Source organism: Muscardinus avellanarius, assembly GCF_963383645.1.
Source record: "Muscardinus avellanarius genome assembly, chromosome: 21".
NCBI lineage: Eukaryota > Metazoa > Chordata > Mammalia > Rodentia > Gliridae > Muscardinus > Muscardinus avellanarius.
This window is the reverse complement of record NC_137807.1, coordinates 25,528,866-25,544,407: the sequence shown is the minus strand read 5'-3', so window position 1 is coordinate 25,544,407 and position 15,542 is coordinate 25,528,866. Positions and strand designations below refer to the sequence as shown.

General features: G+C 66.5%; 1 protein-coding gene across 1 annotated transcript; it reads right to left on the bottom strand.

Moving 5' to 3' along the window:
• Positions 1-5,542, bottom strand: TBX1 (T-box transcription factor 1; the record flags this gene model as incomplete). Its single annotated transcript, XM_080717843.1, has 8 exons — positions 1-368; positions 619-719; positions 786-853; positions 1,270-1,425; positions 1,796-1,967; positions 2,725-2,826; positions 4,546-4,783; positions 5,359-5,542. 8 exons carry the CDS (start codon positions 5,540-5,542, stop codon positions 1-3), a joined length of 1,389 nt encoding a protein of 462 aa, XP_080573969.1.
• Positions 5,543-15,542: the final 10,000 nt, after the last annotated feature.

Sequence of the window (15,542 nt, the reverse complement as noted above, 5' to 3'; positions counted from 1 at the left end):
CTATCTGGGGCCGTAGTCGTAGGCGCCGGGGGGCGCGGCGCCCGCGGCGGGGTACAGGCCGGCGGCGGGGCCCACCGCGTGCGCGTGCGCGTGCGGGTGCGCGTGCGGGTGCGCGTGCGCGGGGTAGCCGTGGCCGCGCAGGCCGGGCAGCGGGTAGGGCGCCGGCCGGCTCTTGGCGCCCAGGTAGGGGTCGTAGGCGGCCGGGTACTTGTAGGCGGGGTGCGGCTCGGCGGCGGGCGCGTCCAGGCGCAGCTCGGGGTGCGCGAGCGGCAGCGGGAGCGGGGGGCTGGGCCGCGCGGGGGCCGCGGGGTCCCCCAGCAGCGCCGCGCCCGCACCGCGCTCGGGGTCCCGCCGGGCGTCGGCCGCGCCTGCGGGGGGCGGGGGTGAGCCGGGGCGCGGGCGGGGGGCGCGGGTGAGCCTGGGGGCGGGCGTGAGCCTGGGGGCGCGGGGGGCGCGGGGCGGGGGTGAGCCTGGGGGCGCGGGGGGCGCGGGGGAGCCTGGGGCGCGGGGGGGGCGGGAGTGAGCCTGGGGGCGCGGGCGGGGGTGAGCCTGGGGGCGCGGAGGCGCGGGTGGGGGGCGCGGGCGAGCCTGGGGGCGCGGGCGGGGGTCCCGGCCTACCTCTGTCCGCGCCGCCGGGCTGCGTGGGGGCGGCCGCGGGGTTCCGCGAGCGCGCGAAGGCGCCCATGAGCGGCAGCGCGCCGGGCCGGGGGGTCCTGGGCCTGCGGAGGGGCGGGTCAGCGCGCCGCCCCCGGCCCCCGGCCCCCGCCCGCCCCGGGGCCACTCACCAGTCCTCGGGGTCGCAGTCGCGGAAGCCCTTGGCGAAGGGGTTGCTGGCGATCTTGAGCTGCGTGATCTGCGGGGAGGGGGGAGCGGCTTAGAGGGGCCGGGGACCCTGCCTGTCTCTCTCCTCTCTTTCTCGCTAGGGGACTCCTGCCTGCAGCTTCAAACAACCGAGGATGAAGACCTTGTGCCCCTGGCTGGGATGGGAACGCGGTCACCTCTGCCCCCCGGGGCGCAGTGGGGGGACCTCGGATCAGGCCCCTCACAGGGAGTTTCCGGAATGGTTTGGAAAACAAACTTTCAGGCAGTGACAGTTGCTGCTTCAGAGGTCACGCTGAGAGGAGACCGCAGGCCGCCCCGAGAGTGGGCGCAGCTGGAGGGCGCGGGGTGGAGGCCCCAGCCCCGGTGCTCCGCCAGGCCCCACGGCCTGCAGGTCCCAGGCAGCCTCGCACACCGCACCCAGCCCCTACGGCCACGGGCCTCCCTCACCCTGTGGTTCTGGTAGGCGGTGACGGCGGTGAAGCGGGTCTCCTCGAAAACAAAGGTTTTGAAGTTCTCCTCTGCGTACTTCTCGCTGTCTTTGCGCGGGTCCACGTACACGACGTGGAAGCGGGGCTGGTATCTGTGCATGGAGTTGAGGATAATCTAGAAGACAAGGCGGGGGTCAGCTCCGGAGCGGGGCTGGGCGCGGCCAGAGCCAGGAAGCCCGCGTAACTCCCTAGAGGCCAGGCCGCAGGACCCATGGGACCTCCTGGAACGACGAGGGGCAAGAAATCAGGGTCTGGATGCCCGTTCCTGGGGGGCCAGTAAGGGGCCTGCAGGGCAGAGCCCAGCCTGCAGAGAAGCACAGAGCCTCCTGCCCCACGCGCAGGCCAGCCGCTCAGAGTGGGTGAGGCGGGAAGGAAGCGCTCCGCTCTCCCGGGCAGGCCTACCCTCTGCGGCTCGCCGCCCCGGGGCCCATCTGTGAGCTGCCTCGGCAGCAGGGACAGCCCGGGGCCGGAGAGGGATCGCTCACGTGGCCATTGTCGTCCAGCAAGTTATTGGTCAGCTTGAGCTTGTCAAAGGACACGATCTGCTTCATCCACTGTGCGCCCTTGGCGGGCGAGTCAGGGTGGTAGTGCACTCGGCCCGGCGTGGCAGGGTCGGCCTTGCCGGCCACCAGCCAGGAGGAGCTGTGGAAGGCGTACCTGGGGCGGGCGGCACGGGGACAGGCAGGGTCAGGCCACACGGCGCAGGCCAGGCCGCCGGGTCCCCTGTGCCGCGGAGGAGTGTCCTCCCTGCGGTATCCAGCCTTCCGATGTCACGCACGCGGGCTGGGCGCTTCCACAAGGGGCTGGGAAAACCCAGAAAACGCCGGCCAGCCCCCAGGGCACAGGAGCAGCGTGGGCTCGAGCCGCTGGGCTGCAGAGGGAGCCCGGGCGCCCTCCGCTCCTCATTTCGCGGCACGCGGGTCCGCCCACCCCAGTGCCGACGTGGCGGGAGTCGGGTTTGGGCCTCGCCGGCAGCCCCGGGCACAGGGCGGCCCGAATTGCTTTATTAATTGCTGTTAATTGTCTGGGCAGCCCAGGCCCGCCCAGCATAATCTCTCCGGGCCACCCCACCTTTCCGGCCCAGCTCTGGGACCCAGCATTCCCTGGAGATGGGGGCAGGGGGTGGAAGAGGCAGGAGGCGCTCCTGTAGGCTGCGTGCTTGGTCCGGTCAGCTCAGGCACAAGGGCCCCAGTCCCCAAGCATCCTGGCTGCCCAGGCCTCAAGTTCAAGGGGTACCTGGCTGCAGGACCTCCCGAAGGGCTGGTTCTGGAGGGGGCCTGGGACCCAGGGGGCAGGGGAGGGAGCAGGTGCTTGGGAGCAAGAACCATCACCAGAGCTAAGGGCACGGTTTTCAGTGGCAGCCAGCCCGCCGGCTTCTTCCTCGGGACCCTCCCAGGTCCAGGGGTTGGCTTACCGGTAGCGTTTGTCGTCCACCGGCACAAAGTCCATGAGCAGCATGTAATCCGCCATGGGGTCCATGCCGAAGAGCTTTACTTGAAATGTGGGGAACATCCGCCTGGGGGTGCAGGCCTCGGGTCACCCAGGCGGGGAGGACGGGCTGCCCTCGGCTCAGTCCTCCTCCCGCTAGGTCTCAGCCCACTCAGCAGCTTTACCCCGACTAGGCCCCGACCAGCCGCAGGTGGCGGACCCGACCCCCCGGGCCAGGCCCAGGCGCTCTACACTAGCGCCGAACAGGCTCAGCGCCCAGCCCGGGAGCCTCGGAGCCGCTTCTGCCCTGCGGCCCGAGGAGACCGGCCTTGCCCAGCCCATCCCTTGGCTCCCTGCACCCAGCAGGCGCCCAAGACGCGGTCCCTGGCCCTCCGTCCTACCCCCGACAGCCTCCCTGGCTTGAACTGCGTGGTTCCCGGCTCCAACAAAAGTGAAACCGGGTAGTCCGCGGGATCCCAGGCGTCCCTGCGGTCTTTTCCAGCTGGGTCTGCCACTGTTCCCCACTCCCTCTGGCCGGGAGCCCCGACTTCGAGCCCTGGCTTCATGCTGGAGCCTCCCCACCTTCCGCAAGCCCCAGGCGAGGTCCTGCTTCCCCCAAGAGGCAAAACCCTAGAGGCTAGAGGCGAGGCCCAGGCCAGACGCGGCTCCAGCCGTTCTCCTCAGAGGGCTCCCAATCCCCTCTCTGGATCCCAATTTAGTCACCGGGTCAGACTCTAGAAAGGACATTTTACAGTTCCTGGCTGGGCCGCTGGCCGTGGGCCAGTCCGAGCCCGATGGTGCCGCTGGACTAGCCTTGAAGGCTTGGCCCCCTCCTCTTGTCTCCCCTCACCGGTGGCAGCTAACTCCTTTCAGGCGGCAGGGCAAAAGCAGATGCCAGGAGCCAGGCCCCGGACAGGTCTCCTGCCACGGAAGCCTCTGCAGGCCAGAGGGTGCTGCCCAATCCTGGTTTCTAGGGTAAACCGAGCCAAGCCACTGACAAGGCCCTTGCTTCACCGACCTGAGCCACCAGGCCGGCCGGCCGGCAGCTCTCCCCTCCGCGTGCCTACGGACAGCAAGGAGGACCTGGGAAATGCGCGGGGTAGGAGGCTGGGGCCCGGGCTACCGGGGGAGCCGCGGCTTCGGCAAGGAAACAGAAACCACGGAAGGCTTTGCAAACAGGCCCGAGGTCCCCTTGGCCGACAGCGCCGGTGTGTACATTAGACACAGCCCAGCACCCGCCTTTGTCTTCTGGTCAAATCGGGTGCTTCTGTAGAACTTGTTTCCCTTCTCGCTCAGCCCTGAGAGCAAATACGGGCCACCCGAGCGGAGCCAGCCGGGCCGCCAGTGCCCGAAATGTAGGCCCGGGGACGCGAGGCCCGCCGACCCGCACACGGTTTTAAAGTCTCAAGTCCCTCCTAAGGTCTCGCAGGCAATTGCTTGGCTTCTGCTCTCTACCGCCCGCATAGACTGAACTCTAAGGCAGAGGCGGGGGTTTCCTGGGAGGTGGACCCAGCGCCGAGTCTGGCTGCAGTGCGCTCTGGGGCTGGGGCCGGGCCGGGGCGGGGGGCCGGGCTGGGGCTGGGGCCGGGCTGGGGCTGGGGCCCGCGGGGCGGTCCTGCGGGCTGGGGCCGGGCCGGGCTGGGGCTGGGGCCCGCCGGGCGGTCCTGCGGGCTGGGGCCGGGCCGGGCTGGGGCCGGGGCCCGCCGGGCGGTCCTGCGGGCTGGGGCCGGGCGGCCCTGCGGGGGGCGGTCGGCTTCCCCCGTGGCCGGCCGGAGCCCGCAGGTGGCGGCGCGGGGAGGGCGCTGACCTGCCGGCCTTGGTGACGATCATCTCGGTGCCCAGCTGGTGGAAGTCGTCCCACAGCGCCTTCATCTCCAGCTGCACGCTCACGCCGGCCACCTTGGCGTTCTTCTTCACCGGCGCCGCGGGGCCCTCGGGCTCGGCCGCGGCGGGCGCGAAGGGGCAGGCGGGCGGCGGGCCGTAGGGGTCGGCGCCCGGGAAGGGCCCCGGGCCGCCCAGGCCGCCCAGGCTGCTGGCCGCGAAGGCTGCGCCGTCGCACAAGGGCGAGAGCCGCGTGAGCCGCGGGCTGGACGCGGCGGAGAGCATGGCCCGCGAGCGCCCGCCGGGGGAGGAGCCGCGCGCCCCGCCCCGCCGGCCCCCGGCCCTTTGTCCGTCCGTCCGTCCGTCCGCCCCTCCTAGCCGAGCCGCCGGCGGAGTCGTGCCTGCATTTGTTTTCCTTACCGACTCCTCGCCCTGCCTTCCGCGCCGCCGGCGCCCGCTCCGCTCCTCCTCTCCTCCTCTCCTCCTCTCCTCCTCTCCTCTCCTCTCCTCTCCTCTCCTCCTCTCCTCCTCTCCTCCTCTCCTCTCCTCTCCTCTCCTCTCCTCTCCTCTCCTCTCCTCTCCTCCTCTCCTCTCCTCTCGCGGGCCCTAGGTTTCCCGATCGCGCCTTCCTGCCTGTTTATTTATTTCCGTCCCCACCTCCCGCTCTCCGTCTCGGGGCTCGGCTCTGTCGCCCCCTCCTCCTCCCCGCGCCCGCCGTCCCTCCTCCCCGCGGTCCTCCCGCCGCCCGAGGGTGCCCGCCGTCGGAGCGCCGTCCCGCGGTGTAGACGCACAGGCTCACCTTCCATGTCCCTGGTAACCGTGCTGAAGTGCATCCCGGCCGGGGGTCCCGGCAGCCCGAGAGACTTCGCCGGGCCGGGGGCCCCGGGGCCCGGGTGGGCGGCGCCCTCCGAGGCCTGGGCTGCAACCAGAGAGGCTACGCTGAACGCGCTGGCCCGGGGAGACAGCGGGCTCCGCGCGTCCATAGGCGCCGGGCCTGGCCGGCGCCGCCTCCGCCTCCGACTGCTGCGCCCAGCGCACCGCGCCCAGCCCAGCCCAGCCCCCGGCCGGGGGCGGGCGCCTGCGGGCCACTCACGGCGCCCCCGGCCCGGGATGGCGGCGCCCGCCCCCACTCGGGGCCACTGTCGACCCCCCGGACGGGTGGGGCGCGCTGGCCATTGGGGCCCTCCTGTGCCCCAACTTCCCAGCCCCTCGTCTCGGCCACCCAACCCCTAGACCATCCCGCCACCCTCCCTGGCCCGAGGCGGGCTTCTCCAGGCCCAGGGGAGAGGCCCTGAGCCGCAGCACCCAGCCCGGCCCACGGTGGCAGGGCACTTAGGCACCCGAGGGACCGCCTGGGCCCGGTCCTCTCTCTCCTCCGCCTCCTCCCCGGCTGCCCCCTGCACCTGGGTGGGAGAGCACAGCTCCCGCGCCGGCCACCGCTGACACCCGGGACTGCGGGTCCTTCAGTCCTTAGCGCCCACTGTGGGACGGGCCCCAGCCCGGCAAGTGCCCCTCGGCCCCCAGCCCCAGGTCAGCTCGCTGTGGCGCGGGGACCTGCGCCGGGGACGCCGCCCAGGCCGCACAGCCTGGGAGCCCGAGCGTCACGCGCACCCGCGCACCGCCCGCCTCTGGCCAGGACGCTTTTACATCCGGAGGGTGGGCAGTGCCCGCTCCTCCGACCTCCCCACGCACCGGCCGGGCGCAGGGAGGGCCGGGGGCGGGGCCTGACCGGCCAAGGGAGCCGGGGACACGTCGGAGAAGTTCAGGCCGCCTGGTCCCGCGCTGCCCCGTGGTCACTCCACAGCCAGGCTGCCCACCAGGAAGGCCCGCGCAGGAGGCGCCGGCCAGGCCTCAGCTCAGCGGCCTCTAGGCCCGGGCATCCCTGTGCCAAGGCCTGGCTGGGCCTACTGTCTCCCCCGAGGCCTCTGGCCAGTTGGGCTTGTCCATGGCATTCCTGTCCAGGGTCTGTCCAGCTGGGTGTCAAGCCTGCGGCCTCCCTGACTCCCAGGAGCCTCGCGGCCTGCGCTGTCATGGCAGGCAGGACCTCCATTTCCAAGGCTTCGTAGGCCTCCGGCCCGACTTGGGGTGCCAGGGAGAGGCAGAAGGCTCCCCTAGGGCTGGCTCTCAGAACCTCGAACCTCGGGGCTTGGTGCCCTGGGCTGTAGAGGCTTCCATGGAGAAAGCAGGGAGAGGGCTCTACTCTGGAGGGAATGGCGCCGATCTGGGGGTCCATAGAACAGGAGCTGTGTGTGTGGATGGCGTCGGGTCCTGGACGTGGGGTGTGTGCCTGTGTGTACCAGGACACGCCCCCTCCGCACTCCTGGCCGCAGCTGGACCCTGTGGACCCTGTCAGGAAGCTGTCACCAGGCCCCCTTCCGAGCCACAACCCACCGGGACAGTGACCCGTGTCACCCAGTGGCCATCACTGAACTGAGGTGGGCCAGGGAGGCGCACACAGGGACCGCTGTGTTCCAGACCACTCTGCCTCCCCCTGGAGCGGGGTCACCTCCGCGACCCCGGGAGCTGCCTGTGGAGCAGGAGCCCTGGCTGTGGCAGGTGACGGGAAGGCACTGGCCGGTGTAGGTGGTGGCCGGGCGCAATGCCGGAGGCAGCCAGCAGCAGAGGTCTGCACTAGAGACACCCTGGGCCGCAGGCCGCGAGTGGGCTCCTGTGCCCAGGACACGGTGGGGGGGTTCCCTGCATGAGCTTGGCACTATAGGGTGCACAGTGCCGCAGCTTTGTGGCACAGGGGTTGTGTCCCGCACACACCTGCGGTAGCAGGCCGATGCTGGGCCTGGTCACAGAAAAGCGAAAGTAAGAGCTGGAGCCTCGTGGACAGTCCAGGTCAGGTCCGCGTGTCCGGCCCCACGCCTCCCGCGGGAGGGGAGAGCCGGCCTCAGCCCCCGTTAACCCCTTCCTGCCTGGCGGGCTTGCCTGTTGAGCAGAGGCACCCGCGGGGCAGAGGAAGCTGCGGGGCCTGCGGGGCGAGGGGAAGGGGCGAGGGGGCCCTCTGCCCTCGGTTGGTCGGCTGGTCGGTCAGTCGGTCAGTCGGTGCCGACCCTCCCAATCCGCCAAATACTCACTCGCTTGATGGCGAAAGCACCAGCCCCGCAGCTCATGTCGGGACCCTTCTGGGCCCTCCCTCTGCTGAGGGGACCCGAAGGGCTTCAAGACCCGAGGACTCGAATGTCCAGCCCGGGGCGTGGGACGGGGTCCTCAGTCACCGCGCTCGCTCCGCGCCACCGCAGCCTCCGGCCCAGCCGCCCCGGCTCCTCTACGTCCGTCGCCACCCCACTCCTGATGCCCTCCCACAGCCCAGAGGGGCTCGCCCGCCCGGCGGCCCCAGGCCCCTACGGAATCGACACAGCGCTTCGCCGGGGAAGTGTTCCTCCCTCACCTGGTTGGGCTGCGGCTCCCTTCCGCCTCGCTCCCCCTGCCGGCCACACCTCCATCACTGCGGGGCTGCGAGCCGGCTCGGTGGGCCAGGAGGGCGAGGCTGGCCGGAGGGTGCGAGCCGCCCTGGTCAGAGTCCTCAGGGTGCCGTGCAGCGCCGGGACGGGGTTGCCCGGTCGCCTCCTCCAGGCGCCATGCAGGGTGAATGTGAAGTCCGCATTTCTCCACGCCTAGGAGGGCGCGGCGGCCCCGATGAGACCATTTTAGGGCCCCTAAAACCGAGGCTGGCTTTGAGCCGGGCAGCACGGGGCGGGGGTGGGAGCTCGGGAGAGTGCCTGGTCGGTGGCTGGGGCAGTCTTTGTCTTGCCCCTGGGCCCTGCAGATGGCCCCGAGGGCGCTGAGCTGTGCCCAGCCCTGCCTCTGGAGTCCAGCGTGCCCGACTCACCCCCTGGTCAGGCATCTTCAGTAAACCAGACTAAATTTCTGTTTTCCCCCCAGCACGCAGGAGGCGGCCCCAGCTCCGCCTCCCCTGGGCGCACGTGGCTCCCCAGGGGAGCCGGCAGACGGGCGCCCCGGCCCCCAACCCCCTCACTTCGCCGCACCTCCGGCCGGCCCTGGAAGACCCCGCCAGTGTCTCTGGAGGGCTGGAAGCCCCAGGCTTTGAGCTCCCCGTTCCTTACTTAGCCTGGGCGTGCAGGAGCAGCGCCCCCCGGGCTGCTTGGGCCAAATGAGGGGACAGGGGCCCTGAGCAGGGGCCCACAGGCCCCGGGAGTTGGGGGCTGCAGCTTGGGATGCCTCCTAGGATCCAGAGCGCCAAGAGGCTGAAGCAGGCTGCGTCCTCCTCCCCTGGCGCGGAGGCAAGCAGGAGCAGGCCGGGCTCTTTCTGACCCGGTTAATTCGTTTCAGAACTGATAGTTGGGAATTGTCCCCAGCGCCGCGCCCCTCCCGAGCAGCCTGCGCCCGCCCGGGCTCCGGGCGGCTGTCAGCGGCTCCGCCCCGGCCGCCTGGGATGTGTCGAGTGTCCTGGGACAGGCAGGCAGCTGGGGGCTCGACCTTCGCTGGAGACGGGAGAGGCTGGGGTGCTGGAAGGCTCCGTTCCTTTTCCCTTTCCCCGTTCGGTCCCCAACTCTCAGCACCTCATCCCCTCTGGCCGGCGCCTGCGGGGCTACTCCCGGAGGCGGGCAGGCTGGTGGGACACTTTTTTTTTTTTTTTAAGGCACTGGAGATGGAACCCAGGTCATTCTGCCTCCAAGCTACACCCTCAGCCCTATTTTTTATTCCTTATTTTGAATCAGGGTCTCACTGAGTTGCAGAGAGCCTCACTAAGTAGCTGAGGCTGGCCATGAACTGCGATCCTCCTGTCTCAGCCTCCCAAGCGCCGGATGACAAGCGTGCGCCCCACGCCCGGCTGGTGGGGAACCCTTTGCTGTGACCTCTGTACCCTCTTTGACCACTCACCTCCAATCTGGGGGAAGAGCCGCCGCCGGCACTATGGTGGGGATGGAGCAGGACCTGGCCGCAGTGGCGGTAACAAAGGGTCTGGCATTCCGCCCTCGCCCGCCCAGAGCAGGTCTGCAGACCCTCCAGGTGCCGGGCAAGAACTGAAGTGCTTCCCGCGTGGCCTGGAGCTGGAGCCCGGACAGGGCGCAGAGCGAGGGGCTTGGGACCTTGTTTCCCAGCCCCAGTTAACAGAGCTGTGTCTGTCTCCCTCGTCTCTGCCGGAGAGCGGCCAGGGGAGCTTGGAGAAGGAGCCGCCTCCCCTCCCGGCCTGGGATCTCCACGACTCCACCCGGCTCCGGAGGCTGCAGCAGCCCCTGGGCCTTGGTTCCCTCTGGACAGCCATGGCTGCCCCTCCAGTAACGAAGCCCCTGCTAAGCCCACCCGGTGTCCTCTGCCTGAACTGCTGGGCGGGCACTCTGCCCAGCGCCGAGCACACGGGCTTGCCGGCGAGGTTCGCAGGAGGGAGACCCGGGGCTCCGAGGAGGAGGTGTCCAGGTGAGCCTGGCCCTGCGGACCTGACCAACGCCGTAGCGAAGTCCAAGTCCGGGAGTTAGGGACGGCTGTGTGTGTGTGTGTGTGTGTGCGTGGGCTCAGCGCATGTTTTGGCGGCCTGGGTGTGAACTGATTAGGGGCCAGGCCCCTCCCACAGCGTCACCTGGGACGCCTCTGGGCCCAGAGAAACCCACCTGCCTCCTCCCGGGGAAGGGCCTGACCCATCTCAGACTGGGGTGAACAAAAGGGGAAACTGAGGTCCAAGAGAGCCGGACACTCAGGGGATTGCTGTAGTGGTTAAAGAAGGCAGGAAGCCGGGGGCGTGGCAGCCTCCCCTGTCATCCTGGCCCCTGGGAGGTCGAGGAGGACCACAGGTTGCCGCAGCAGTGGGGATTGACCCTCTGAGCTACACCGCAAGCACTTTTGTGGGTGTGTGGTGCTGGGGAGAATCCGGGGCATTCTACCCCTGAGCTGCACCCCCAGCCCTGTTTTTTATTCTTTATTTTGAAACAGGGTCTCACTGAGTTGCAAAGTAGCTAAGGCTTCGATCCTCCAGTTTCAGCCTCTCAAATTACAAGTAAGTGCCTTCTCACTGGGCTTGTTTTTTTTTTTTTTTAACTTTAAAACAGTCTCTAAGTTGCTGAGGCTGGCCTCAAACCTGCAGTCCTCCTGTCTCAGCCTCCCATGTACCAGGATTACAGGTGTATGCCATCACACCAGGTAGCCAGACTCTATGTCAAAATTAAAAAATGAAAAGGGCAGGAGGGTGTAGCTTGAAGGTAGAACACCTCTGGGTTCAAGCTCCAGGATCAAAGAAGAGGAGTAAGAGGAGGAGGAGGAGGAGGAGGAGGAGGAGGAGGAGGAGGAGGAGGAGGTAATAAGGATGGGGGGGCGGCACCCGCCCTCCAAGCTGAGTGGTGCTGGGTGGGGGTCTCCACAGCAGTGGACATCACCCCCATATTTGGGGCCACGTGCTCAGAACCACACATGGGGAAGATCTGCTGAGAGGGCTGGTCAGGGGGCTGGCGGTGGTGGCACCCCTGCCCCCAGCCTCCAGGGGGGCACCGGGGCCCCTGCAGCCTGGAAGTTCCCACAACTCCAGAACAAACAAACAGACAGACAGACTGATGGACAGCCAGGCTCGGCCCTCTCCGGTTTCTGGGTTGTTGACTTAGCTGCCCACTTGGCGGGAGGAGCAGACACATGGGGAGCTGCCTGTCCATCTCCTGGCCACGCGGCCCCTCCGCCAGATGCCCGGTGGCCGCATCAGCCCCGCAAGGCGGCAGGGTCGGGGGACCGCCGCCCGCCTGCCCAAGCTCAGCCGCCTGCAGACACACGCACACACACGCACTTGACAGCGTGCACATAAGTGGGCGTGTGTACACCCGCCACACGCTCCCTCGAACACGCGTGTGCCTGCGTGAGCGCACCATAACACTTGTGACCATGGGCGAGCCTGTGTCCACGCACATGCTGGACAGGGACAGATGTATGGGCATGGGCTCACACACACCAGTACCCTCACGGGGGGGCGGGGGCTGCAGTAGACTCTGTGATGACCCGTGTCTTTTTGTTAAACCAGAGATTGAACCCAGGGCCGTCCTGCCTCTGAGCTATGCCCCAGCCCTATTTTATTTTGTACTCTGAAAGGGTCTCGCTAAGTTGCTGAGGCTGGCCTGGAACCCGCCACCCTGTCTCAGCTCCCCAGTAGGATGACAGGCGTGTGCTCACGCCCAGTGACGCCTCCATCGTCTTCGTCTTCGTAACTCCAGGGGACCTGGCCGGGTGTGGGGTGAGAGCCCGAGGCAGAAGGGTTACGAGCTCAAGGCCAGCTTCGGCCATTTTTCAAGACCTTGTCTCAAAAATAAAAAGGGCTGTGGGTGGAGCTCAGTGGTAGAGCACTTGCCCAGCGCGTGAGGCCCCGAGTCCAGTCCTTAGACACACGCATGCACACCCCTCTTCACCTAAGCGTCAGTGTTTCAAGCCAGGAATAGTGGTGCACCCTTGAGAGGCTGAGAGAGGAGGATGGCAGGTTGGCGGCCAGCCTCAGCAACCTAGTGAGACCCTGTTTCAAAAATAAAAACCAGCCGGGCATGATGGCGCACGCTTGTAGTCCCAACCTTTGGGAGGCTGTGACAGGAGGATCGCGGTTCACGGACAGCCTCAGCTACTTAGGCCCTCTGCAACTCAGTGAGACCCTGTTTCAACATAAAGAATAAAAAATAGGGCTGGGGGCGTAGCTCGGAGGTCAAAGGCCCCTGAGATCCATCCCCAGGACTGCAAAAACAAAACAAAACAAAACAAAAAAACTAAAAAGAGTTGTGGTGTAGCTTGAAGGTAGAATGCCACTGGGTTTCATCTGAAGGAGGCAGAGGCCAGAAGTAACACTTCTTCAAAGGAGAACAGGAGCCTTGATGGCCCTGCCCTCTTCAGCACTAAGGCACGGGCGCCAGGAGCCTGGGTGGCAGTGCGGCCACTATCCTGCACTGGGGCCAGAGGGCCTCCCCTGCAGGACTCTGCATCTAGGGCGCCCCAGTCCCAGGGTTTTCATTCTAAAAATGGGGGCTATGAGCCGGGCGCGGTGGCACAGGCTTGTAATCCCCCCATTTCCCAGATGGCTGGGATAGGGGATCACAGGTTCACGGCCAGCCTCAGCTACTCAGTGAGACCCTGTTTCAAAATAAAGAATAAAAAAATCAGGCTGGAGGTGTAGCTCAGAGGTGGAATGCCCTTGGGTTCCATCCCCAGTACTGAAAAGAAGAAGGAGGAGAAGGAGGAGGAGGAGGAGGAGGAGGAGGAAGAGGAGGAGGAGAGGAGAAGGAGGAGGAAAGGAGGAAAAAGAGGAGGAGGAGGAAGAGGAGGAAGAGGAGGAGGAGGAGGAGGGGAGGAGGAGGAGGAGGAAGAGGAGGAGGAGGAAGAGGAGGAGGAGGAGGAGGAAGAGGAGGAGGAGGAGGAGGAGGAAGAGGGGAGGAGGAGGAGGAGAAAGGAAATAAACGGGTGAGCCCTCGCTGGCTCACTCAGAGCTCAGCTGATGTTCCAGGCCTCTGTGTGCCTCTCTCTCTTCCTTTCTGTCTGTGGTACTAGGGATTGAACCGAGGGGCATTCTACCTCCGTGCTACACCCGCAGCCTATTTCATTTTGATTTGGAAACGAGCTCACTGGGCTGCTGAGCCTCCTGTCTCAGCCTCGTCTGGGGTTTGGAGAGGCGGGCCACCCAGCTGCACCCCTAGAAGCCCACTTAGGCACTGTGCCTTGCTTCCCATCTGCCCGTGCACCCCCCAACGCGGCCTCGGTTTCCCCCAGTCCCAGAGCCCGGCCCCACCGCAGCCCTGACAAGTCCCTTCCCTCCTGCGAGGCTTTGTTGAACCAGGTTGGAATTTCCCAAAAGCAAACAGGGAGCTCAGGATTGCGTTTCCAGAGCTCAGATTCCTCGGGCTTTTGGCCTGCGGACTCCTGGCACGCTGGACGGGCCCTCTGCTGAGGCTGGACGGGAGCGGGGTCCCGGGCTCGGAGCCCAGCTCTCTCCAGACACCTGTGAGGGATGGCAGGAGGCTGCAGCCGATGGCTGGGCCTGGGCAGGAGATGGACGGGTCTAAGGCAGGGACATATCGGGTTGGGGGAGCATGGAGCCCAAGGCTGGGGGGGCTGGGGGCTCGGGTGCAGGAGGGGCTGGGGGAGTATGGAGCCCAGGGCTGGGGGGGAGCTGGGGGCTCGGGTACAGGAGGGGCTGGGGGCTCGGGTGCAGGAGGGCTTCCTGGGCAGTGGCCCTGGAGGGAGAGGTGATAGAGGCAGCCATCAGTATGACAGCGGTGTCCAGCCTAAACAAGGCCGGGTGTGGGGGCTTCGTGGGAAAAGGGGGGGTGGGAGGGCACCTCCAGGGGCCTAAGGGGCTAGGAGGGAGGGCTGGGACAAGGGAGGGCTGGAGGGGGCTCTCGCCAGGTGGTCTTAATCTCTTCAGTGAAATAGGAGTCCTGGGGGCGGTGGGGCGGGGAGCTGGAGACAGCTGCCAGGGGCATCGGCCTGACAGCCCAGAGCCCCTGCCCCAGCCAGTGCCCGACCAGGGTGCGGGTGGGCCACTTCTGCCTACGCCAGTCCCCCTGTCCTTGCGAGGAGATTCCAGTGGCTAAGGGGCTGGCACGGGCTGCATTGGGGTGTCCCGGGCAGGCCAGGGGCGGGGTCCCGGCCCCTCTACTGAAGTCCCCCCCCCGCTCTGTCCCCATCAGCCACTGGAGCTCGAGGTAACACAAGGACAAGATGGGAGGGGAGGCGTGTGCAGCAGGAGGAAGAGGCCTCTGGCCAGCTCCGGGGCCAAGGGGAGACAAGACCCTCGCAGGCCCCTCCTCTACCCACGCAGGGGCCTCCCGGAGGTGGGAAACTGAGCTGCAAGGGGTGGGAGAGCTGTCCCGTGGCCATCGGGGCTGAGTGGACGCTCTGCGGGGTGGACAGACGGATGGATGTGAGCCCACGCTGGCGTGCCCCGCCGGTCCAGCCCCTCCCTGGGCGGCGTGGGTGGGCGCCGGGCTGTCTCGGCTTGGCCGATGGGCCCTGTGAGCTTTCGAGATGGTTGCTGCCTGGAGAAACTGAGGCCGTGTCCTGACAGCAGCACAGAGAAGGCGGGGGTGGGGACCCCAGCGCAAGGGGCCCAGGTCTGTGCCCGCCCCCCACATCGGCAGCCTCAGGGACCCCTGGGCTCCTCGTGGGGGACGGTAACCTGACTCTCCTCTGCACAGCAGCGAGAAAGGACCAAGATGTCCTGGTCCATTGATGGTGTCCAGCCCCCTCGCCTGCCTGGGGACCGCGGCCTGGTGGGGCCAGCCCCGTGCGTCCACCAGCCCTCGTCTCCCCAAACCCTCAGTCAGCCTCCAAGCCCCTCACTGGCGCTTCCAGGGAAGGGGCTGCTGCTCCTGGCTCACAGAGGCCCAGACATTTGTAGTCTCCTAACAGTTGGGGGAGCAGCCAGAGTCTTTTGTATTCATTTTACTTTTAGAATGTTCAGTATTTATTTATTTATTTATTTACTTACTTATTTATTTATTTATTTATTTATTTTTGTGGTACTGGGGATGGAACCCAGGGGCATTCTACCTTCCAGCGCCATGCCCAACCCTTTTTTGTTGTTGTTGTTCTTTACTTTGAAACCAGGTCTCACTGAGTTGCAAAGGGCCGCACTAAGTAACTGAGGCTGTCCGCAAACCTCGATCCTCCGGTCTCACCCTCCAAATGCTGGGATTACAAGCGTGCGCCACCACGCCTGGCATTTGTTTATTTTTTATTTATTTTTTCAGTACTAAGGATTGAACCCACGAACATTCTACCTCCAAGCTATACCCTCAGCACTATTTTATTTATTATATTATTATTAATTATTATTATTATTATTATTAATTTGCGGTACTAGAAATGGAACTCAAGCCAGGCGTGGTGGCACACGCTTGTAATCCCCGCACTCGGGAGGCTGAGACAGGAGGATCGCATGGGTTTGAAGCCAGCCTCGGCTACTTAGTGAGGCTTTTGGCAACTTAGCGAGACCCTGTTTCCAAATAAAATATATATTTAAAAAAAAAGGTCTGGGAGTATAGCCCGGAGGTAGAAAGCCTC